Genomic DNA, 25,121 nt, shown 5'->3' with positions numbered 1-25,121 from the left:
AGGAGGACCTGAGATCAAATTTGACCCTGGGCAAAATTGCCTTGCATCCAGGGCCATCTCTTCTCGATCCATATCTGGCCACTGGACCCAGATGGCTCTGGAGGAGAAAGCAAGGCTGGTGACTTAGTACAGCACCTGGTCTCTCAGATCCAATTCATGTGCATGTCATGTCTTAAAGAATGAAAGGCAGACATCAATATTGACATACTTTTCTTTGTCCTTGCATTGTTTTTGTCTATCTTTATTCAACAACAACCTTGTCAAGTTCCTCTGCAAATCGCAGTTAATAGAAATGGAAAGATTTTAAGATCAACTTACAGAAATAAAACCTCAATTTAACAGAAATGATTAGAGAATGAGGTATTCTGATTAATCAAAATTTAATCATTCAGATGGAAAATATGGTCTTAATATCCTACTATCCACAAGATATTTTTCCTGATGAGATATCTTTTAAGTTCCTAAAGTAGACCTCATCCCATATATCCCCTTTGAAAATGAAGAAAAGGTACAATTGTCAACTCTATATTAATTTAGCAAGATTTTATTTTTGTCACCTTTATTTGAGAAATTTGATTTTTCAAATTGATGATCTTTTTCCTCATGAAATTGCAGTATCAGGTTTTTAGGAAAAATTCTTGCAGGACTTTTGTAAACAATATAAGAAACAGCATGGTGAAAGAATACTAGATTTTACAGTCAGGGAATCAAAAGTTCAGATCTTGGCTCTGCTTATAAGCTGTGTGACCTTAGGTACATTTAACCTCTCTGAGCCTTAGTTTTCTTATCTGTAAACTGAGAGACTTAGACTAGATGATCTCAAAGACCCCACTCTACCCTAAATCTGATACTCTGATTTTATGCACCATAGTTTCAGTAGTTTGAACCTACAGACAAATGAGTTGATGTAAATTCTGGCATAATATATATAATGTTTTTATATTATCCATTTGAAGCTAAATTAGAGAAGATGATTTTTTCCAACAGCTTGTATTTTTTAAAATTTTATTTAGTTCATTAAATATTTCCCAGTGGAATATATAAAATTAACATTTAATTTCTAAAATTTTGAGTTCTAAATCTTCTACATGTTTCTTTCCCAGCTCTTGAGTAGGCAAAGACGATATGATATATGTGAAGTCATGCAAAACATTTCCATATTAGCCATGTTGCTCATTTTAATTAATTTTTTTAATTTTAATTAACTTAAAATAAAATTTGAAAAATATGCTTCAATCCCTTTAGTTTGTTTTTTATTATTTGAGGATTAGGGAGACACCTTCCCTTTTGCCCCAAGTCATAGTTATTGGCTTGTGCCAATTAAGCTTTGCAAAATCCCAACTTATACTCCACCACATACAAGTACATACTACTGTTAGCAGCAACTCAGGGCAGTGGTAAATAGTAGTAAATAAAGGTGATTGGTACTTCATGCTTGTCTGTTCATCTTGTAAATCCCGCTATAATTTCCTCAGAAAAGCTTTCAAGGAAACTCTTGATGTTGATTTTTACCTAATTCATATTCAAATATTGGTAAATAGTTGGGGAGCACACTACATGATTAGCAAAAAAGAAGTGTTGGGATCCTGCTGACCCAGTACTCTATAGAACTTGCCTATGTTTAAATCTTACTGACCCCACTCTTAGAAGCAGACTAGGACATATAATCACCTGCCCTTTTGTAAAATGACAGAAGAACTTTTATATAGAGAGTTCCTATGTCAACATATCAATATTAGAGGAAAAAAAAAGTTTAAGATTTTTAATATTTCTGTATTTTCTGGAGATTTTTTTCCCCAAGGTTTTTTATCTGATTTTAAAAATTAGATTTGAAGTGGCTATCCAGTACCAATGTGTTCTTTCTCCTCCTTTGATATGGATAGATTTCCCTGCATTATTTAGCATTTGAGGGAGATATTCATTAAAAGACAAGAGGGACTATTTCAGGCAAATGGAAATATGTGAATAGATTTCTAATACATTGTAATCTACTTTTAGGGAATAGGGACTAACTACTTTTTACTAAACATTTTAGTCAAGTTTTAATTTAAGAATGATAACTGGAGTTTATGGGTTTTTAAGCTTTTACAAAATATTTTTTCTCTCCACAATAACTTCCTAATGTGAATAAAGTCCATTTTACAAATGAGAACATTTAGTGGGGTTAGTGACTTGAGTTGAGTATTCCTTCCTTTATAACATTTTGCCTTCAATATATTATTGTTTTGCCATAAGGACTGAATCACAAATAGCCTCGCAAAATCCCTGACTCAGAGGAATGGAAGATGTCATTTATTCTAACCTCTATCTGAAAAGGAATTGTCTCTTCAGCATCCCTGACAGCAGATCATCCTGCTCCCACTGGAAGACCTCTATCTTTACTAGATCTTTACTTTTTCCTGAAAAAAAAATCTTTTCACTTTGTGCAATTCTAATCATTAGGTATTTTTTCCCATAAACTGGACTTAAATCAGCCTCTGCATTTACTGTTCCTACCTCTGTCTTATGGGACCAAGAACATATTCCACATAGCCTTCAAATTCTTGAAAATAATTATTATATCCTCTCCTAAGTCTAATTTTATCTAGTTTCTTGCCAAGTTGGTCTCCACCCTATGGGCACTCTCCTTGTCAGTATCTTACCTAAAATATTAACCACAACTGACTTGAACACAGGACCATAGATGTGGTCTGAACAGTGGAACCATTACTATCATATCCTTTGTTTTGAACTTTCTACTTCTATTAATAAACTGCAAGATTGTGTTCAACTTTTTAACTCCCTTGCACATTGTTGCTTCACTTCACTTGCATCCCGTCCATAAATGTTTCTTCTACATATTTTTGTCTAATCACATTCCCCATTGACCTATACAATTAATTTTTTATTCATGCTTTAAGTGATTTACATTTGTTGAATATATATACATATATATAATTATTAAATTCAATTATTCTACCACATTGAATTGTGTTTTGTTTGTTATAGCCATCCAAAAATTTACTATCTATTCATTAAAAAGTTTTCACTGGGGCCGGCTAGGTGGCATAGTGGATAAAGCACCAGCCTTGGAGTCAGGAGTACCTGGGTTCAAATCCGGTCTCAGACACTTAATAATTACCTAGCTGTGTGGCCTTGGGCAAGCCACTTAACCCCATTTGCCTTGCAAAAACCTAAAAAAAAAAGTTTTCACTGGATATGGTCTGAAGATAAGCATTAGTCACAATACTTGGATACATTAACCGAGATTGTTAATGATTTTATCCATTTTTCTTTCTTTTTTAAATTTGCAGTGATGAGGTTGACCAAACCTACTTTATTCACCAATATTCCAGTAACATGTGAAGACAGAGATTTACCAGGTATGCCATAGGATATTTATTCATGTTACTCTGTTTTGTCTTTACCTAAAGAAATTTACATTTATGGTTTTTGTGCTTGAATCCTCATTGAAACCCAGGATCTGTGTTAATACCTAGATACCTCAGGTGCTACCTCATCATTTGTAACAGTTCCTAGTGCTGACCTGGAAGTGACTTGAATTTTAGTTGAAATGAATATGTTTTCACTTAAATGATAAACTGTATTTCTCAAATATTCAAAATTAAAGTTTTTCAGGAATTTAGACTAGAACTTTTTTTTGGCACTATTGAGTTTGCTATATACTATATCATAAATGTATGATATTCTGTTAGAAATGTCTTTGTTTAGAAAAATGACCAGCCTCTAAGTACAGAACTTTGAAAAAGAAAACCCATGTATTGATACTATCCAATCTTAGGAAGTAAAATGTTGTAAATATAGATTATAGGAAGAAATTATTTAATTTCCTCTAATCCTATAATGATCTTTCTTCCTAGTTCATTTTGACATAGAACAATTAATCCAGAATACATTTGTAAGCAAGCTTGTTTATTCTTTAGTTTGAATATTCTTTAGTTTAAATAACAACAATTGCAAATGTTTCCTTTAGAGCTCAGCTGGGCTAATCCCCTTATTTTGCAGATAAGGAAATTTAGGCTAAATTGTATATGACTTGTGCGTTGTCTTATATGGAAAGTAATATGAGTAATATTTAAAGGTTAGAAATAATCTTGCCTTAGTCACATCTTTGAATTAAATATTTTTATACAGCAAGTGTTAGAAATATGTTTTATATTGGTACAGGAGATCTCTTTAATCAGCTCATGAAAGATGATCCTTCCACTGTAAATGGTGCAGAAACTTTGATGCTCGGAGAAATGTTGACCTTGCCTCAGAATTTTGGGTAAGAGTTAAATTCTCAGATAGAGTATATAGAGATCCCTAGTTTTGAGCTTTGCCAACTATTCTACTACTCTTGCTTCTCTGTCCTAATAAATATTACTGACCTAGCATCTGTTAGGATTGAGTCATTTGTCAACAGATTTCTACTCCAAAGATTCACTGGTATGCTTTCACCAGTATCCTAGGACCTGGAAATATTTAGCCATGTGAAAACTACTCTGTAGACCCTGTGGCACAGCGAAAGCTAAGTGTAGTAATTATTAAACTAAACACAATCTTAATCTGAGAGTAACTCATATTCACAGGCAGGATTTATACATTAAAATAAACAATTAGCATTATACTATATAACATATGCCAAAGAAAGGATAGAGACAAGTGCCATGGGAAAGTCAGAACACATTAAAAAACACTTTTAGTCTGGGAAATATTTTGCAACCCTAGTTTAGATTTATAGAATGTGATGATGGTAACCTTTGGAAACATGAAAGCATATGTTATATACACACACATACGTGTGTGTGTGTGTGTGAGTAGATAGTACTTACCCAGATATATAAATATGTATGTGTAGATAGTGCCTCCAAAATCCATCTCCTTATTTAATCAACCTTTAAAGATGATCCTCTCTAAACTTAGCTAGACTGGTCCTGAGACTGCAAGCATACAGTGTAGCCCTGAGACTCTATCAGAGTCATGCTTTACAGAACCTGCTCAAGGTGTTTTGTGTTCAAGAGAGTCTTTCAGCATCCAGTCATCACCCCTGCCTTTTGAACATCACACACTAGCTATCACATAGGCATTTTAAATGAAAACAGCCTATCATCTTTCCCCTACCTTCCCTTCTTCCTATCCCTAGTACTGTCAAAGACACTTTCAGTCCTCTAGACTCCAGGATCCTCATCAGCTTGTCACTCCCATTGCTCCCATGTAGCTAGACTTTTTATGATCTGGCCATTTCTGTCTTTAGACCTCTCCTATAGACCAAATCCTTGTCATCTCTCTTTTAGGCTGGTTCTCTTTGGTCTTCCTTATTTCCTCCCCTCTCTGATCCATTCTCCACTCTGCTACCAAAGTGATTCTTCTGCAGACTTCCTTCTCAATAAACTCCAATGGCTTTCTAGAATCACATGTAAAAGTTCATGACTACTTTCTAGTCAGCATGTCAAGCTAGCATTTTTATTAAGCAGCTATTCACTGTCCTAAGCACTGAGGAGACAAAGGCAAAGAGCAGCCCCTGCAACATTTGAAAAACAATTGGAGCTCATCTCAGGAAAAGCACCAGCTACTTGACGCCAGGAGGCAAATAATTCCATTGTGCTATTAGTCCCTTCCCTCTGAGACTGGCTTCCATTTACCCTGTAGGTTTCTTTATGTTCATAATTGTTTACATGTTGTTTTTTCCATTAAAATATAAACTTCTGGGCAGCAGGAAATGGGGTTTTGTCCCCAGCATTTAGTAGTACCTAGCATATGGTAAGTGATTAATAGATGCTAAGTAACTGAGGTTCAAACTATGATGAAGTATCAGAATAGGATTATTAGAGGAAGACTTGCATTTACATTCAAGCCTAAAAAAAAAGACTATAAAGAACAGAGCCAGTTTTATTTTTGCCAGGCAAAAATTTATCCACAAATTAAGAAAAGTAAAACTACATGTGGTGCCCTGTTGAGTAACTTAGTGGGGGCATAAAATCATTTCAAAAACAGAAAACTTCATTTCCCTGCTCTTTTCATAGGACAGCTGGTAGGGATCTTATTTCAGTTAGGGAAAAGAGCCAAACTAGATAATATTTCATAGATTAACTCAATATTTTAAATGATACCAGGACAAAAAGGAGTGCAGAAGTAGTGTTGTTTATGACCAGCATCCCTCAGTGCATTAATTGTGATGGATCCTGTCCAAGAGAAGGTGACAGTAGTCCTCAGGGTGATGAATCTATAATTTGACTGAAGCAGATTCCTTCCTAAATGATGGCTTTTTTTCCCTTTGGACAGAAATATATTTTTGGGAGAAACCTTTTCCAGTTATATCAGTGTTCACAATGATAGCAACCAAATTGTAAAGGACATATTGGTAAAGGTAAGTAATATTTTGATTCTGAATGTTTTTTGAGTAGAAGTATATTTCCCTAATTTTTCATCAGTATGTTATAAGCATACTTTAGAAATCTCAATATAACAACAATCCTAGAAAAGAATTAGGAGTTGATTCATAGAAGACTCTGTGACAGTAAAAGATATCTGAACTGGGGATTGGAAGAGTTAGAGTTTGAGCCCCAACTCTGCCTGTAACTAAGTGACTTTGGACAAGTAGTAATCTCTTAGGCCTCAGATTATTTTCTCTGAAAAATGAAGGGGCTGGACAAGATAATCTATAAGGTTTCTTTGTAGTTCTGGGAATCTAGGTATTTGGAAGTAGGATTTAATCTGGATGTTAAAAGGATTGGATTTGATAAATAGATAAGAGGAAAGAAGGCATTGTATAAAAGTAGGAGGAAGGTTGCAACAATCCTTTTGATGGTTTGACTTCTCCCTCCCTTGCCTGAGTCCTGTTCTGTTGACTGGGGGTTGGGCCTCAGAAATTTGTGTCTGACAGAAATTTAGGAATTAATACCAGTTAATATCTCTAAACCAGGTGTGTCCAACTCATGACCCTTGGCACATGCACCCCTTAGAGCCCATTCATGCAGCATTATTACATTTTATTATAATCATTGATAATATGGGTTACATTGTAATCACAAATATTAAATTTTACATGCTTGAGAAGATTTTGTGAGCCAATACAGCCCAGAACAGCTTCTAAACCAACGTTCATTCCAAACCTCCAGCCCACAGCAAGTAATTCCTGAATCCTTATTAGAATAAAAACACCAAACACACACACACACACACACACACACACACACAAACAGAAGATAATGATAGTCTCAGAAAGTTAGAGGTAGAAACTACCATAGAGATCAAATTCCTTCATTTTACAAATGAGGAGACTGAGGCCTGGAAAGAAACCTTATTATGACTGATCTAAGATCACATTCTAACAGAGGTAGGACTTGGCCTAAGTCTACTGACATCCAATGTAATGTTCATTCTATTTATAGGTATCCTGTGCCAGATATGACATGCTTTCAATAGGTTAGTGTGTGCTGCTCCAACTCAAGAGCAGGATATATAACTTTAACCTATTAAAACTGCCAGCACTATGCTAGACACACAGGATACAAATAAAATGATTGAAACTTTTCTTAAAGGCAAGGACTTGTTGCCAAGTACCTAGATAGAAGGATTAGGAATAGGCTATGGTTTTTGGAATGACCCATTCACTGTTAAGGCATTCAGAGTTCTGAAATAAACCATGATGTATTACAAAGGACTAGTTTAAATACTTAGCCTTGGGTAGGACTCTGAGGAGCTTGTTCTGCATCATGATCTGACTAGGCTGTACTTGTAAAACTGCATCAGTAGCCATTAGAAATATTAGATGCGGGGCAGCTAGGTGGCACAGTGGATAGAGCACCGGGCCCTGGAGTCAGGAGTACCTGAGTTCAAATCCGGTCTCAGACACTTAATAATTACCTAGCTGTGTGGCCTTGGGCAAGCCACTTAACCCCGTTTGCCTTGCAAAAACCAGGAAGGAAGGAAGGAAGGAAGGAAGGAAGGAAGGAAGGAAAGAAGGAAAGAAAGAAAGAAAGATTAGGTGCAAAGGATTTATGGCAGTGGTTAGGAAGGAGGGATAGGAACAGGCTGCACAGTTATGGTGTGTAGAGAGTGGAGAGTCTAGGAATGAACAGCTCAGGGCTGAGTTTGAAATTTGATAAGGTCCAGTCTCCTCTCCCCCAAGATCACTACTTATTAGAAATCAGAAAAATCACAAGGCCACAAACATCAGTTTGTATGTTTGAGAGAGAGAAAGAGAGAGGAAGGTCATAAATGAAGAATTCCTTTTAGTAAAAAGAATTGTTAACTTAAAAAATCAAGGAGATCCTTTGGATATACTTGTTGGTATCAGACTCTGGACACAAAAGGAAGAACCTTTTAAATTCTGGGAAAGGGCTTTTGCTTGTTCCTTCTTTAATTCACAATAGGAGAAGAAGAGTAGGAGAGATAGATAATTAGGTTTGTTTATAGATTAATGTTAATCTGGAAAAAAAGAGAGAAATGCTTGTTTTCATCCTGGATAGTATTAAATAAAATTTTTCCAAATGATATCTATAGTGAAAATCTATATTCATTATTATGCTTGTAGAGCCCTACAAGATCATGAAGTAGCTTCAGAAACCTCAAAGAAAAGACTAAATGATGTTCATAATGTTAATTATTTTTAATTATTTTAAAATGTATAAATCATATACACGTTTAAAAAAAGAAATATTAGATGCATGACAGAAGTTGTTTGTCTTCTTAAAGTGCACAAATATGAAAACACCATAAGAGACTGAATGTATCAGGACTTCATTCTTTAGGTATTGGAGAACCAAAAGCTACTGGCAAAGAACATAAATCATTTTGTCCACAATTTTCTTTGGAGGGTGAAGGGACCAGCACAGAAGTAATTGTACTAACTCAGGAGTGAGGTGATAGACTCCCAGACTTAAAACATTACTTCAAAATGGCTATTATCTACTATCTTACAGTACAGAAAAAATTTGAGGAATAAATCAGTGCATAGAGTGAATATACCAGACATCCAGGCAAATGTATACAAAAGATGAGAGATTCATAAACCTTTAGAAAATAATAACAGGGAAGGAGGGACAGCTAGATGGAGTAAAGGATTTATCTCATTTTTGTAGGGTAAATGAACTTCTTTGAATTCAGTAATTGAAGGAAATTAGTAGGGGCAAATGTGCTTGACTACAAAATAAATTTCTGTACAACATCAAAAAGGAAACAAAATGGAAAAAGTACTAACAGCATATATAACAGTAAAAACTGGACAATTAAAATATACACAGATCTGTTCAAAAGTCAAAATGATAACTTATATTTCATAGTTTCTAAAGCAATGTAGCAATATCCTGTAAAAATTGTCTTCCTCCCCTAAAAAAAATCCTCTTTGGGGGCAGCTTGGTGCCACATGAATAGATCACTGCCCCTGGAATCAGGAGGAACTGAGGTCAAATGTGACCTCAGACACTTAATGATAATTGCCTAGCTGTGTGACCTTAGGCATGTCACTTAACCCCATTACCTTGCAAAAAAAACAAAAAAAATCCTTTGACTAAATAATTCACTTGTTGGGAATATAACCTGAAAATGTTATCAAAAGAGCTATCTGTTTAAAAATGTTCAGAGCAGCATTATTTAAAATTTTGAGAAAAATTTTTACCAGTCACAACCTAAATGTGAATAGGGAAATAGTTTAATGGCACTACATTAATGAAATATTGTAATGCAATTAAGACTGAGTAATGAGAACTGCAAAAAAAAAATATGTAAAGACTTTTATAAAATAATTCAGAGCAAAAAAAAGGCAGAACAAGAAGAAAAGAATCCTTACTGAGGTCAATTGAATAAAACTAATTGATAATGACTGAACTCTGTTGGAGAGTAAGGGGAAAAAATTTAAAACATGTTGGTACTTGGTGTTGAAATTGGTTTATTTAAATGTTAACAAGTACTGAATGAATTTGTTGGTTTTGATATTTAGTAATAGGTTTCTAAAACATTTGATTTATTTTTTAATAATTTTAATAAATTAATTTTAGCACTACTTTTTATTTTAAATTAAATAAGATATGTGTAACATTATACAAGCCTGAGAGTGCTTTATAAATATGTTATTATAATTTTTGAAAATTTTCCTTATGTCCAAAGGACATAGTAGTAAACAACTATAAATAGGGAATATAAAAACCAAGACTTCCTTCAATAAAGATTTGCTTTTCTAAAGTGTAGTTAGACTGCATATCTCTACAGTCATTTCCTTTTCTTTTTTTCCCCATTTTCCTCCATAATATAAATATAATAATACCTCTAATTCAACTCAGCTGACTTGATTGTTCTGCTTACTCCTTCTACCCATCTACATCCTACTCAGCCTTCAAGAGAAAACTCAAAAACTTTCTCTCACTACCTTTGCCAAAATTTCCACTTTCTCTCTTTTCTGAAGTCATCTGGCACTTTTGTCTCCTTGATTCATTCGGTAACTGATTTTAGAACTCTCTTGGATTCCTCTCTTCATCTAATATTTACGTCTTTTGTTCAGTTTTTTTTATTTCTTCAGGCCTTAACTTCTTTCACTAAATGGTGAACTCTTCAAAGTCAATGATCATTATCTCTGTTACTTGACTCTGTTCCATACCATAATACCAAGAGATAAAAAAAACAATATTTGTCCTTTACATTTTAACTTTTGAGTATAGCAATATGGGTGTGCTTAGACATAAAGAATTTTTCTTTAAAACAACTGAGATATCTAGTTCATCATGAAGAAATCTAGACCTTGCTATTTTGGCTTTGACTTTATATTATTTAAAAGTACTGACCTATTTAAAATGTCTGTTCTGAATCATTTTCAAAAGTTGAAATTGTCTTTAAATTATCTTCTAAGCTTTTTCTTCCTCTTTCAAGGCCGATCTCCAGACAAGTTCACAACGTTTAAATCTTTCAGCTTCCAATGCTACAGTTGCAGAACTTAAATCTGATTGTTGTATAGATGATGTCATCCACCATGAAGTGAAAGAAATTGGAACACATATGTAAGGAACATTTAAACAATCATTATCTTTTTATCTACCTACCTATATACATATATTTATGTATATGTATGTATATATGTGTGTGTATTATATATAAAATTTTCTTAAATACTTTTTTATGAAGTTTTTACTTTATATAACTAAAAAAGTGCTTTCTTTTTATGTGATAAGAATTAAAACTCTCACTGCATTTTTGTGATCACTTGCAAATATATCTTAAAACTGCCTCAAGATTATCCAAATTGTAACAAGATAGGAAATTTTTTTTGAGCAAGTATAATCTTGTGAGGGATGCAAATAAGAATAAGACAATTCCTGCCTTCATGAAACCTGTAGCCTAGGCTTATAACCAACAATTTTTAAGTTTAATCATTAACATTTAAATCATTCCTGAGGAACACCAAGAAATTGTACTGTAGGAGATTCATGAACCATAACCAAAATTACTTTCTTTCCCTAAAGGCTCTGAGCACTCTGTTATTTCCTCTTAAGTAGCACTTTAAAGAAGAAGCAAAAAAACTTTCCACACATTTGTGAGATGTTAATCACTATGCTCTATTATTTTGGAGTTAATTCTCTATTATATTCAATTTTTCAAACAAGAAATACCAGTTTGAAGAAGAGATATATGAAAATACTTAATACAGATCTTTTGAAGGCTTTATAAAATGCTAATTACCACAAATCATGGCTACTGCCTTGAAAAAAGACATATTAAAGTTTGATCCACACACATAAAATATCTAACCAGTGAAAACAGAAGTGTGAAGTCAAACACAGGCCAACTCCAAGAGCCAGTTTAATCCTATAACCTTTGCCTCATTGTGTTTATATGTGTAAATAAACATTTCTTTTTGCTCTGAGGCAAAAGTCTAACTAATTATTGTTAGGCTTTTTAAAAAAATTCTAGTCCCTTAGGTTAGGTTAGAAGCATAACTAAGCATTATTAGAATTCTTTTTAATTTTTAAATTCTTAAGTAAATCAGGGGAGTTACAATCATTTTCTGAGCCCTTTTGTACCTAACTTTTCACATGATACACTGATGTCTTGCTCTAAATAAGGGGTTGGAAAGGGCAGGGAGAATTCAGGGAGTGGGGTTTAGAGGTTAGCGTATAGAGAACAGCATCTCATCTTAGGGAACAAAAAATTATTATATGATCTTTGCTACATTACCTAGGCAACTCACTCACCCATCCTAAACCTTTTTCCTCACCTATAAAATGAAGAATCTGACTGGCATCTAAGCTGCTGTCTCTCTTTGATGCTTGCTAAGAGCACTGCAGATTTTTCAATGAATATCATATACCCTGGTTAGGATAGAAGTGTTGCATTTATTCTCTACATTTTAAAGGTAATATTGAGAACCACACAGTTGGAACTGATTCAGAATGATTAAAGGAAGCATCTGTCTATTTCAGCTTGGTGTGTGCGGTCAGCTACACTACTCAAAGTGGAGAAAAGATGTACTTTAGGAAATTCTTCAAATTTCAGGTATGTCATTTAATTTGGATAGGCTCTATAGCTATAAGATGCAGTTGCTTACTTTTTTCATACTGTGGACCTCATTACTCTGATATGAATATAGACACATTCAAAATGAAGTAAGTAGCTTTCAGGCCTATTCAGAACTGAAAAGAAAATAAGATTCAATTAAGCTGAATAAATACAGACTAGCATGAATCAAATTTTTATAGTAAAACTTCCAAAATGTTCATTGTTCTTAATTGAGTATTCATGGCAAATGTAGACATAAATGTAGCATAAAGAATGATCCAAGCTAAAGAAGCTGAGTTAAACATGTTGTTTGACTTTTAAAAATATGTATTTGGAATTTTTCTTTTCAAACATCCTAAGATCCTTTTTCATTTAAAATTCAGAGTTTTTAAAAACATTTTATACTTAAATTCATAATTACATGTTATACATAACAGCATTCTTTGAAGTGCAGAAAAGATAAATCCGTATCTAATTGATGTGCTTCATTCAATTAGGTTCTAAAACCTTTGGATGTGAAAACCAAGTTTTATAATGCAGAGGTAAGTATTGGATTTCGTCCTCAAGATTTTTTGGTATTTAATGATTTTTTTTCAATTAAATATCAAGATCTTGTTTATTTTTTAAAATTATAGGTTTCCATTTCCCTTCTCCAAAAAGTTGCTAATCTGATTATGCTTGTGAAAAATGAGTTAACAGTTTAATCAGTAGGTGAAATAAATAAGCTATTTGGCTATATGTAATCAACTATTTCCTCTCATTTTTTAATTTAAGGAAATGTTGAAGGGCTATCTATAGCAATAGAATTTGTACAGCCTTTGTTTTGAATGTTGTTTTATTTCCTTCTCATGAAATGCCTGTCCTATAATTCTGTCATTGTTATTTAAAATAGGATTAATACATACTAACTATTCTTAATAAGAACTTAGCAAACACTTTATTATTTTTAAAGGCTATAAAAAAGATTTAGACATAGTCTTACTGCATAGACTTTTCCTTTTAACTTCACGTTTATAAATTGGCCACTGAATAACTAAGATAGGTAAGGGAGTTTGAAATGGATAGTTGAAGGGCTGTTAGGTTAAGTTAAATCTGTTCTTGATTATTGTTTAAAGGTTTCCTAGGAAAAAGTGAGGTTGATTAAGTGGAAAAGAGGAGAGCTGCTTTTAGGATAGATAATCTGTAGAAAACTAAAGCTAGTCAAAGCTGAAGCCAGTAGAATCTACATAGGAGTACCTATCTTCACTCACTAGACCCCGTTAATTCATTCTCAATTTTATTATTTGTGCTACTATTACTCCCTTTTGGTCTCTAGATCTCAACAAGTTCCAGTTATCAGTGAAAGAAATTGTAACAATGATGAGTCAAATAATGTATTGACTAGAAGAACCACTACATTTTGAATTTTAAAACATTCATCTACTATTCCAAAACCTGACCAAAAAAAAGTTTTGTGATGCCTTTTCAAACCAATTATTTTATATTTTCCACAAATTTTTTATTGAATACAGCATAACAATTGAATACAATATAACAATTATGGTGACCATATTTTATGAACTGATAATCAGAACAAGTAGTTTGATAAAATATTTGTTTCACAAAGCCTCATTAAAAGTATACTTTCTTTTCATAAAATCAAGGACTATTCTGGATTATCTAGTTGTTGGGGCAGCTAGGTGGTACAGTGAGTGGATAGAAAACCAGCCCTGGAATCAGGAGGACCTGAGTTCAAATCCAGCCTCAGAACTTAATTACCTAGCTATGTGACCTTGGGCAAGTCTCTTAACCCATTGCCTTAAATTAAAAATTAAAAAAATTCTCTATTTAAAAAAAAATCTAGTTTCAAGTCTTATTTGTTAAAAAAATATATATAGTAAGTGCCAAGAGGGTGAAACAGATAATATGTCTTAAAGGAATCAGACCCAGTGGTCAATCAGTAAAACCATGTAAATCCAATTATGGAAAAACTTTGACTTTGTCTTGACCTTATAAAAAGCATAGGACGTATGAGGAGAAGTGGAAGCCCATTTCAAACAAAAAGAATAGTTTGAGGAAGAGCAAGGAGATGAGAATACATCTAGTATGTTCAGGGAACAGTAAAAAGACCAGTTTAACTAGAATGCTGAGTTCAAGTTTGGGAAGAGGTTTGGAATAAAATTGATGTTATTTCTGCTGAATCTTGACCCCCAGCATTCTTATTATTAATCACTTGCGATGAAATAATCATCCTGTAACCATTCAACCTGATTTAATTTAAAATACTCTTAATCTCTCTCTCTCTCTCTCTCTCTATCTATCTATCTATCTATCTATCTCTCTATCCTCATAGAAGATTCCTATATAGTTATCATGAAATGAAATGTCTTAAAAGAGTAGATTTGGGGGGTGGCTAGGTGGCACGGTGGATAGGGCACCAGCCCTGGAGTCAGGACGACCTGAGTTCCAATTCAGCCTCAGACACTTAGTAATTTAACCCCATTGCCTTGCAAAAGCCAAAAAAACAAAAAACAAACAAAAAAGTGATAAAGATTATTAAAGGTTCTTCTTAAGGAGTTTGAAAATATTTTAAACCCCAGCTCTGGTGTTTAATTTATTTCCCAGGACTCTCTGGGCCTCTTTTTCCTTATTTATAAATTGAAAAGTGTGGACTAAATGATCCCTAAAATACTTTGAACTCTAACTTTATAATTCTATAAACATAATACATTTAGAACTTATTTATGTATATAATTCTAAATTTGAAGTTTTCTAGAAAATTTTAATTTTCAAATTTTGTAATTTAACCTTTTTTTTTTTTTTAGCCAGTTCTGGATTTTCATTAGAACAGGGGTAGGGAACCTGTTTTCTGCCAAGGGCCATTTGGATATTTTTAACATCATTTGTGGACCTTTCAGAATTATCAACTTTCCCCTCTAGCCTCCCCACCCTTAACCCAGTAAATTGCTCCTCCTAGGCTGAAATCCTGGCCCAAGGGCATTATCCTTATATTTGTCTAAAGCATAGTCTAGAAAATTCCACCCCCCAAAAATTTGGAGATTGTGAATAAAGAGCAAGAAGAGAAGTCTCCAGAGTAGTCTAGTCTTGTAGGTTATGAAAGGACTCTGCACAAAATAGTGACATTAATCTCTATTGAGGGCAGAAAAAGAACAAATGATCTTGAGTTGTGTGACATCTTGATGATATGTAACTTTGGAAGGAAAAATCATTGAATTATGAGAACTTTTGAAATCAAGGAAGGTCTTTAAAAATCAGATAGACTTCTGTCTTAGATGAGAGGTAGCCAGATACATTCCTAGTTAAGATCTCTACTGTAGGGGTGGCTAGATGGCGCAGTGGATAGAACACTGCCCTGGAGTCAGGAGTACCTGAGTTCAAATCCGGCCTCAGACACTTAATAATTACCTAGCTCTGTGGCCTTGGGCAAGCCACTTAACCCCATTTGCCTTGAAAAAAAAAAAAAAAACTACAAAAAAAAAGATCTCTCCTGTACTTAAAAAGTCTGTAATTTTAATAGGTGATAAATGAGATGGTTTCTCCGAAGGCCTTTGAATTCTTCCCAAAGTACATATTAGTTCTTTTTCATTGAATTAGACTGTGCCAATTTTAGCACTGTCCTAAAAACTGAAGGAGAAAGCCATTTACTAAGGTCCTGTTCTTTAATGCATTATACAACCCTTAGCAATCCCTTATACAAGTCAGTAAAGTTTATTAAAGTGTAAAGTAATGGGATCTAATCCCACAGCAGCTCTCCCCATAGAAATGCCCCTACCATACCACTGACATTTAACTTTACTAAACTGAACCTTTTTAGAAGGATAATTTTCATATTTCTTTGTGTCTCTTTCTGTTTACACTCGTTTACTAATGCTGTCTTGTTTAGAAAGTACTTCAAAAATGCAGTAATGCATTTTATTTGAAAGTTAGTTTTCCTTTTTCTTTAACATTTAACTCTAATTTTTCTAATGTTTCTTTTTTATTTTTCCATTAGAGTGACCTCAGTTCTGTGGTAATTTTATTTAATTTATTACAAATTTGTATGCTTTTCTTCCTGTCTACTAATTGACTCTCTGCCTGTTAACATCTGTTTATAAAGCATAGTGGAAAAACAAAGTTGGTTGTGAATCTTCCTTTTAATCTTTTCATTTAGGTTGGAAGATATTTTTTTTCAAATTATACTGGTCTGCTTCTAAGTTAGATGAGACACATCAGCTCCCATGTTAAATTATATTAAAACAATTACACCTTGAATCATTATTTCTCATTTAGGCTTTATTTTTAAAAAAAAAAAGCATGTTGGTCTTTTTTTTAGTCCTGGGATTTCATTTGCTTGATCTAAACCTTCTACTTTAACTTTGAACAAGGTAAACAGTAGTAATCTGTTTGAATGCAAGTATATAATTATGTAAATTTTAAATCAGAGTAGATAAAATTGGATCTTTCAATAATAATAGATACAAGAATATTTTTTCTAGTCAGGTATTTAAATTTTATAGCTTTTTTATCATATATATGCTGAACAGTTTGCATATCCTTTATCTTTCTATACTAAATGCCAAGATCAGATGGATTAGCACAAATATAGCCTTAATGTATTTTTTGTTTCTTTAATTTTAAATTGTTTTATATTTTTTTCAAACTAATTTGGTTTTCCATTATGCTGCTTATTTTCCTTTTCTTCTCCTACCTAGCTCTTCTTAAATTTATGCTGACAATTTATGCTTTAAAAATAACTTGAAGTTTGGGTACATGGTGATTTTTAAAGCAATGGATTGATGGGATATGATATTTACTTACCTTTTGGGGAAGTGGTAAAAGAATGGAACCATGAAATAATATGTCACTTATAATAACCATAGCACATTGCTATTCTCTTTTGAAATAAATAATAGCAATGTACTTCAGAACCCTATGTTCTAAGTAAATATTTAAAAATTTTAGTAATTAGATTGTAGCTCTGTGGTTATATTGTTCCAAGTTGATTTCAGTTTGTATTACCTTTTGTATGACAAATGTCCACAAGTGCCAAATATACCTATATCAAGATTTTTAAACTTTGCTTCATGCTAAGTTTTTATATAAATTATAGAAACAAACAAAACTGAATGGCACGTAAACACATAATTTTTGCATGATTAATTATGGAACAAAATATAGATACCTAAGTATCAGGTAACCTGTATTTCCCATCATCAACCAGTTTTCAGACCTATTAGCAAGACCAAATTACCTGTTCCTGGTTTAAAAAATTCAGAGATTTTTACCACCCTACCACCCCCCCAAAATAATATAATCCCCATTTTTGGCTCTTTTCACTTTTCATAATACTAACTACACATATATTATTAGAAAATAACCTTAGAAATTACTAGATTGAACATTCATAGAAATTAAAACTGTCACTTTGATCAGCAGTGCCTGATTAATGAAATAAGCAGATATTTTAATCTACACTGAACACTGCCACATTAAGATTATTTATAGACTAAAGTGTAGAACTGGTGATCATTACCCTCTGTCAATATGACACTTGGAAATGAAGTTAATATGATGTACTAAAATAGAGATTCCATTATTTTTAATTATAAATCTACCACTTTAAAGAAATTAAGATTTTAAAGTTTTATTTATACATACCAAAAAGTATATCTCTGATTAACTCACAAACCTTGATTTCTTAGTTTATTGAGAAATTAGGCTGTTATAGTGAAATTCAGGTTAATTTTAGAATTTTGAGGGGCAGCTAGGTGGCGCAGTGGATAGAGCACCGGCCCTGGAGTCAGGAGTACCTGAGTTCAAATCCGACCTCAGACACTTAACAATTACCCAGCTGTGTGGCCTTGGGCAAGCCACTTAACCCCATTGCCTTGCAAAAAAGAAAAAAAAAAGAATTTTGAATGCAAAACATGTTACAACTATTCCCCTATCCATTGTTTGATAAGATATCAGTTCACTAACACTTTTGCTCCTGATAATTATGGGATAAAGATTTCTTTTCTTGCATTAATTACAGTAACTTTGATTTGCAGGCATGAACTAATCACATTTGTGGTTAATTTTTTCTTCAAATAATTAATATACTGCATTTGTTTTAAATTTTTTTTAAAATGCCATTATACTTTGGTGGCTGTTTTCCCATTTCTTTAGACGGATGAAGTATTTCTTGAAGCCCAAATTCAAAATATTACAACCTCACCCATGTTTATGGAGAAGGTTTCATTGGAGCCATCTATGATGTACAATGTAGTAGAACTAAATACAGTGAAACAAGTTGGTGAAGGGTGAGTACAAATAGACTCTCATATAGGTGGTCTTGGCTTTGGAGAGCAACTACCTGTGATGACATTGACTAAATTTGATTATTTTCATATTTTTTTAACTTTAATTTTAGAGCTATTATTATTGTTAGTCATTCTTACACTTTAAGTACAAAATTTTGAGATAATGGAGCACTTTTAATTTTTCAAAGTACTTACATATATGTTTATGTACACATACATATCTAATTCATTATATATAGTCATATAATACAAATATTGTATGTGTAAAATTGTTTTTATAATACATAAAATATATAATTATATGATCAATATTCAATCATTAATATTGTAAACATATACATGTATATTTCATCCTTTACAGTAACCATTTACAGTTAATAGGGTAGGTATTCTAATAGAGTAGGTATTAATCCTGTTTTAAAGATAATGAAACTGAGATATCTAGATTGACTAGGACTCAGGGGCAGATCACTAGCCTCTTAGGCTTTACAGATCATGTTATTCAGTCTCCTCATTTTATAGATGGGAAAGCAAAGTCTTGAGAGACCATAGGATCTCAGCTTTCAAGCCAGATGACACCCTGGAAAGTCTTCTATTCTAGTTTGTGCTACCTAATCTCTACTCTCCTCTTTCCCACCCCACCCCCATACATATTTTACAGATGAAGAAATTGATAGAGGGACTTTGATCAGTCCATTGGCACCCAAAGTGGCATAGCTAGGACTTAGACCCAGGTTTTTTCATCGTAACTTCCAATGTCTTTTCACTACAGCTGACTTCCTTACTTAAAAGATTTGGAAATAAAAGACAAGTCCATAAACCTTACCTGTATGGCACTATACAGGGCACTATAGAAGTTGTCATGGGGGTGGGAAGCAGGTCAGAAAATGCATAGAATAGGCTCTACCCTAAACAGATGTTTGGGGAGATAAAGTGCACACATACTTTTATGAGATAAATGAAAAAACTTTAAAAGTCCTTGAAGTACAATTTTACATACACATGCACACACGTGCGCGCGCACACACACACACACAGACAGACACATGCTGATGAATTCTCTCAAAAAGAAATGAATGTATATTGATTAGACTAGTAATATTTCCTAGAGAAAGTAAGTTATTGACAAAAGGATTTTGAAGAGTTTGATAAAAGCATAGGGTATTTGGCATAAAAGAAATAAGTGTGCAGACAAGCTGGAATGAGCAATGCAGATGTCCAGGAGTTTAACTTGTTTTTAACAGTTACCTATGTGGGTAAAATGAGAACACATTTAAAGCAGAGGGTAAGAAGATTTAGAAGTTTAGATCATGAGGATATGAATATAAGAAGGACTTTCTTGGGATTAAAAAAGATGAACACAAGTGCAAGCTCTGGCATAGAAAAGATAACATTTGTGAAAAAGGAAATTTCTCCCCTTTGAAGCTCTACAGAGATGAAAAAAGGAGAGTCTATTAAAAGGTGGTAGATGGAAGAACAAAAATTGCAACCCACCTGAAGGATGAGAACCATCACTATGGTCCTATCATTATGATGGATGAAAATGATCCATTCCTCTACACTTTACCCACTAACTAGAATTTTCTCTCTCGATTCTTTTTTTTTTTTTTTGCAAGGCAGTGGGGTTAATTAACTTGCCTACCATCACACAGCTATGTAATTATCAAGTCTCTGAGTCACTCATGGTTTTGAACTCAGGTCCTTCTGACTCCAGAGCTGGTGCTCTATCCATTGTGCCACCCAGCTGCCTCTCTCAATTCTAACCTAATACAGAATGAAAGAAATAATTTGTATTATAGATTTGAGGAGGGACAAAAACTACACCATATTTACTCTTCACCTTACAAAACTGCTGTCTTGGATACCCTGCACATGACTGATAAAGAAGGGGAAATATTCTGAATGTCTGGTTTTCCATAGAGTTTCAACAATTCACAAATACGTGAAAATAAAGAGAAGTTGCATTTGATTTGTTAATGAAAATTGTCCCCTGATTTTTTCTGAGTAATTATTGTTAGATAATACATGGTGGCATGTTATACATGCCATCAACAATGAGAATGCATTTTATATGTCAGAGATGAGTAAGATTAATTTAATTGGAAAAATGAGTCTCTGAACACAGGAATGGAGTAGATTTAAAATGAGAGGGAGAAAGTACTATATAAAAACAATAAACAGCAGTTTGTTATATTTTATATCTTTTACACTTTTACATGCATTTTTGCATTTGATCTTCCAAACAACTCTGTGAAGTAAACATGTCAGCAGCTATCATGATTTTACAGGTACCTGAAGTTCAGTGAGGTTAAGCAGCTTATCAGCCACTTCACAGATCTACTAATTAATTAGCATAGACAGATCAAAATCCCAGGTCTTCTTACTGTCCAGGACAGTGTTTACTATGGAATGTAGCTTGTATTCATAAAGTGTCAGATGAAAGAATTAAGAAAATAAACTATGTGAAAGATCATTAATAATAATAGAATCCAATAACTAATAAGAGAAATGAAAGACAAAACAATTCTGAGGTTTTTACTTCATACCCAGAAAATTGGTAAAGATGACCAAAAGAAGAGAATAATCACTGGTGGAGCTACTGAAGACAGACAAGCATACTAATTAACTGTTTAGCAGAGTTCTGAATTGGTCCAACCAATATATAAAGTAGTTTGAAATTATGCTAAGAAAGCAAATAAAATGTCCATATACTTTGACTTACAGATTTCATTACAGGTCATACAATCCAAGTACACATAAGAATATTTATAGTAGAAGACTTTGTGGTAGCAAAATGATTAGAAACTAAGGTATATACCCATCAGTTGGGAAATGGGTAAATAATATATGAATGTGGTAGGATATTAATTACTGCATGAGAAACTGAGTGAAAAGGAAAGAAAGAAGAGAAGCAGTAGAAACTGAAATGAACTGATTCCAAGTTGTAGTTGGGGTATGGTATTGCTTTTTGTTTTTTTCTTAGGAGGAACGATTCATTCTTCAGAAGGAGAGGAGATATAGTCAGAATTAAATTTGATGTAAAACCAAAATTTATCAATATTAAATTTACCAAATTGTTTTGAAAGGTATTTTTTAACATCTAGCCCTTTCATGCATTTTTATCATTGGATTGGTCCTTGATTTAGTCCAGTTTTCTACAAGTCATGAATCCCTTCTGTAATATCCCTAAAAAATTGTTCATCAAACTTCTACCTGAATACCTTAAGTTTTTAATAGCTTAATTCCTTACAAGACAGTCCATTTAATCATTTGAAAATTCTTTTGTATTGAGTTGAAATTGGGCTAAAATGCTAACCTAAGTTCTTCCTTCTAAAACTTTGTAAACTAGACCCTCTTTATGAAGATCCATCAAGAAGCTTAAGACAACCCTTCTTGTCTCCTAACCCAAAGAAAATATGACAGCCTTTCAAATATTTTCAGTCAGTGATGTTATGTTGTATGTACCCCTTTAAATCTCTAAATCATGTTACTTGAAGAAATTTTTCATTATAGCCCTAGTTCTGCATTGAGATGAGGGGCATTATTTTTTTTAAAGATACTAAAGACTTTTGTCCATTCTATTCCTACCTCAGTGTGTCCACATTTGGTTCAAGGACATATTTGCAACCAATGGATACTCGGCAGTACTTGTACTGTCTGAAGCCCAAGCAGGAATTTGCAGAAAAAGCTGGAATTATTAAGGGAGTAACTGTAATCGGAAAATTAGATATAGTGTGGAAAACAAACTTGGGTGAAAGAGGAAGATTGCAGACCAGTCAACTGCAGAGAATGGTAACTTTTTTTAATATCATACTTTTCCCTTTGTTAAATTGTCCTATCAAGATTTATCAGTTAGTAGGAGAACAGCATCACTATTGGACAATGGGCAAAAGATTGATCATTTCACAGCTCTTTGAGTAAGAAATGACTTCATATTTCACAAAGCAGATATGTTGAACAGTTGAAAAAGGTTTCAGTTATTATATTTATATTAACAAATCAATAAAACATGAAAATGATGGCTTATCTATTTTTCTGTGCCTCCTGCTTCAAGGATAAGTACCACTGTACAGGCCTCTATCCTCCTCAGACTATTTAGATTGTCCAGTAGAAAAATCTCCTTGACCTTGCTCTGTGTTTACTGTTCTGTAAAATAGTCTTTCTCCATACTGGAAGAGTAATTTCAGAAGGAAAGATATGCGTTATTTAAACAACTTTTTTTGAGAAGAAATAATTTGCTGAGCCAGTCAGATGATTAGAAAATTGGCCTTATAACTCTTTTCTTCAGAGAAGTGGGTGACTATGGGTGACTAACATTGCATATACTGTCAAATACTGTCAGATTACATTGATGGGACTTTTTTTTTAAAAAAAATCTGATTTACAAGGATGTTGAGACTATAAGGGTAGGGGAGAAGAGATATTCATAAAGATAAAGGTGAGGTAAAGACAAAATAAACCACTTAAAATGTAAAAATAAATGACAATTTAAAAATTTGGCAATTGGCATTAGCTTTCACTTCACCTTTTTTTTTTTATTCCAGTCTTTCACATCACTGTATTTCCTAGTTTTCCTAGTCACTGCTGATAGATGTGGGAAAAGCCATGATTTCCCCTCCCTATTATTTGAAGGTGGTAAGAATAGTTAGTTTCTTCTTTTTGGTATGTTTATTGAGCACATGGAAACAACAAGACCTCTGAAAGCCTTCCTAAAGCTCAGTACCATTTTCACCTTAAGCCTACATCCAAGCCATCTGCCAAGTTCCTCCTGTTTGACTATAGGTTGATTGTAGCAAGAACAAGTAACTTTTGGGCCCTTTTTTCCAGTATTAAGGTAGCACTGACACAAAAAGTAGAGATGAGGGAACATTAGGAGAGGAATTAATTAAACTTAGGACCTTCTGACATATAAACACCATATGACCTAGACCTTATCCTTATTTTTGTTGGTACTTCCTTGTAATGAACTAACTGTATTTTATAGTATATAAAATATTGAGTTTTTCCCTTCTTTTCCCTCAGGCCCCAGGTTACGGTGATGTTAGGTTGTCTTTGGAGGCAATCCCAGATACTGTAAATCTGGAAGAACCCTTTCATATTACTTGTAAAATAACAAACTGCAGGTAATGTCCGTGTTTTGACGTTTTTTATTTGGGAAAATTCCTGTCCTTTTAAGTATAGTCTTGGCAGATACCCTCTATGTTTATTGAATAACGTTGAATCTTATGAACTTAGGCAAGTGAGAACGTGATATTCTCTCCTAAGCTGGCCAAAGAGCCAACATACATAAAATATATGACAGTAAAGTAATGAGATAAGAGTCCACATGCCTTACATTTTACATAATATTGTCCATCCTCTGAATCCTGAAAGTTAAAAATTAGCATGCCTGCCTGAACTGAAAGATTATCTGACACACAAATTGGTATGAATTATTAAAGTTTTCATGAGACATTATCTCATTTTTCATAAAGAAAAGCATAATATAACTACTAGATCATTAATTAGCTGTGTGCTCTTAGGCAAGCCAGTCATCCTTTATGTTCCTCAATTTCTCCATATGTTAAAATCATACTGTCTTTCCTGCCTCACTCACAGCAGAAAGAGCATGGGCCTGGAGTCAGAAAAAATCGATTTTAATTTGACCTCAAGACATGTATTATCTGTGTGAGCCTAGAGAGGTCACTTAAGCCTCTCTCTGCCATAGTTTCCTCAACTATAAAATGGAACTGAAAATAATAGCAATTGAGGATTAAATAAGATATTTGTAAAGCACTTGAGATGGGACTTGGCACAAGGCAAAGGGAATGAGATAATTGTTCATCCCTAACATTCAGATACTGGAGTAATTTTCTACAAACATCTCAAGGAACCCTCCCCTCCCCACAATCTAGGGTTTATAGTATTTTAAAGGTATATCCCTTATTATATATTTCTATATGAAAGTCAGTACTCTCAGATTCTTTCAGTTATTAATCTTAACTGAATGTGATTTAATGACACAAATTCTCTTAAAATCACTTGTCGGTTGTCTTAGAATATTATATCCAACAAGATCATGGAAATTAAGTTTTAGACAACTGTTATTTTTAAAGGGCACATTATAAAGCCATTTATAATGAAATTTTGGGGGTAGCTAGGTGGCACAGTGGATAGAACACCAGCCCTGGAGTCAGCAGTACTTGAGTTCAAATCTAGCCTCAGACACTTAATAATTACCTAGCTGTGTGGCCTTGAGCAAGCCACTTAACCCTATTGCCTTGCAAAAAAAAAAAACTAAAAAAAATTTTTATGCAATATTGTGAGCAGCAGGATTTGCAGATGAGATATTATTACTAATGATCAAACCTGAACATGATCCTGTGATCCTTC

At 33.4% G+C, this 25,121-nt stretch overlaps 1 protein-coding gene across 11 annotated transcripts in view; it reads left to right on the top strand.

The window, feature by feature from the left end:
- Positions 1–25,121, top strand: part of LOC141497580 (trafficking protein particle complex subunit 13) — a 61,924-nt gene that overhangs the window by 5,963 nt on the left and 30,840 nt on the right. For 6 of the 11 annotated variants that reach the window (XR_012471365.1, XM_074200279.1, XM_074200282.1 and 3 more), the window contains 10 exons: positions 3,294–3,362; positions 4,168–4,267; positions 6,265–6,349; positions 10,846–10,973; positions 12,393–12,465; positions 12,966–13,010; positions 16,460–16,477; positions 18,616–18,749; positions 22,343–22,541; positions 23,772–23,872. Coding sequence is in view for 10 of the 11 variants with exons in the window: in XM_074200279.1 (XP_074056380.1) it covers positions 3,294–3,362; positions 4,168–4,267; positions 6,265–6,349; positions 10,846–10,973; positions 12,393–12,465; positions 12,966–13,010; positions 16,460–16,477; positions 18,616–18,749; positions 22,343–22,541; positions 23,772–23,872 (952 nt within the window). In the remaining variant the exon portion in view is untranslated. The remainder of the gene's footprint in view (positions 1–3,293; positions 3,363–4,167; positions 4,268–6,264; positions 6,350–10,845; positions 10,974–12,392; positions 12,466–12,965; positions 13,011–16,459; positions 16,478–18,615; positions 18,750–22,342; positions 22,542–23,771; positions 23,873–25,121) is intronic. The other 5 variants (XM_074200285.1, XM_074200284.1, XM_074200277.1 and 2 more) reach the window with 2 other exon arrangements.

This window comes from Macrotis lagotis, chromosome X, assembly GCF_037893015.1.
Source record: "Macrotis lagotis isolate mMagLag1 chromosome X, bilby.v1.9.chrom.fasta, whole genome shotgun sequence".
NCBI lineage: Eukaryota > Metazoa > Chordata > Mammalia > Peramelemorphia > Peramelidae > Macrotis > Macrotis lagotis.
This window is presented reverse-complemented; position numbering and strand designations above follow the sequence as displayed.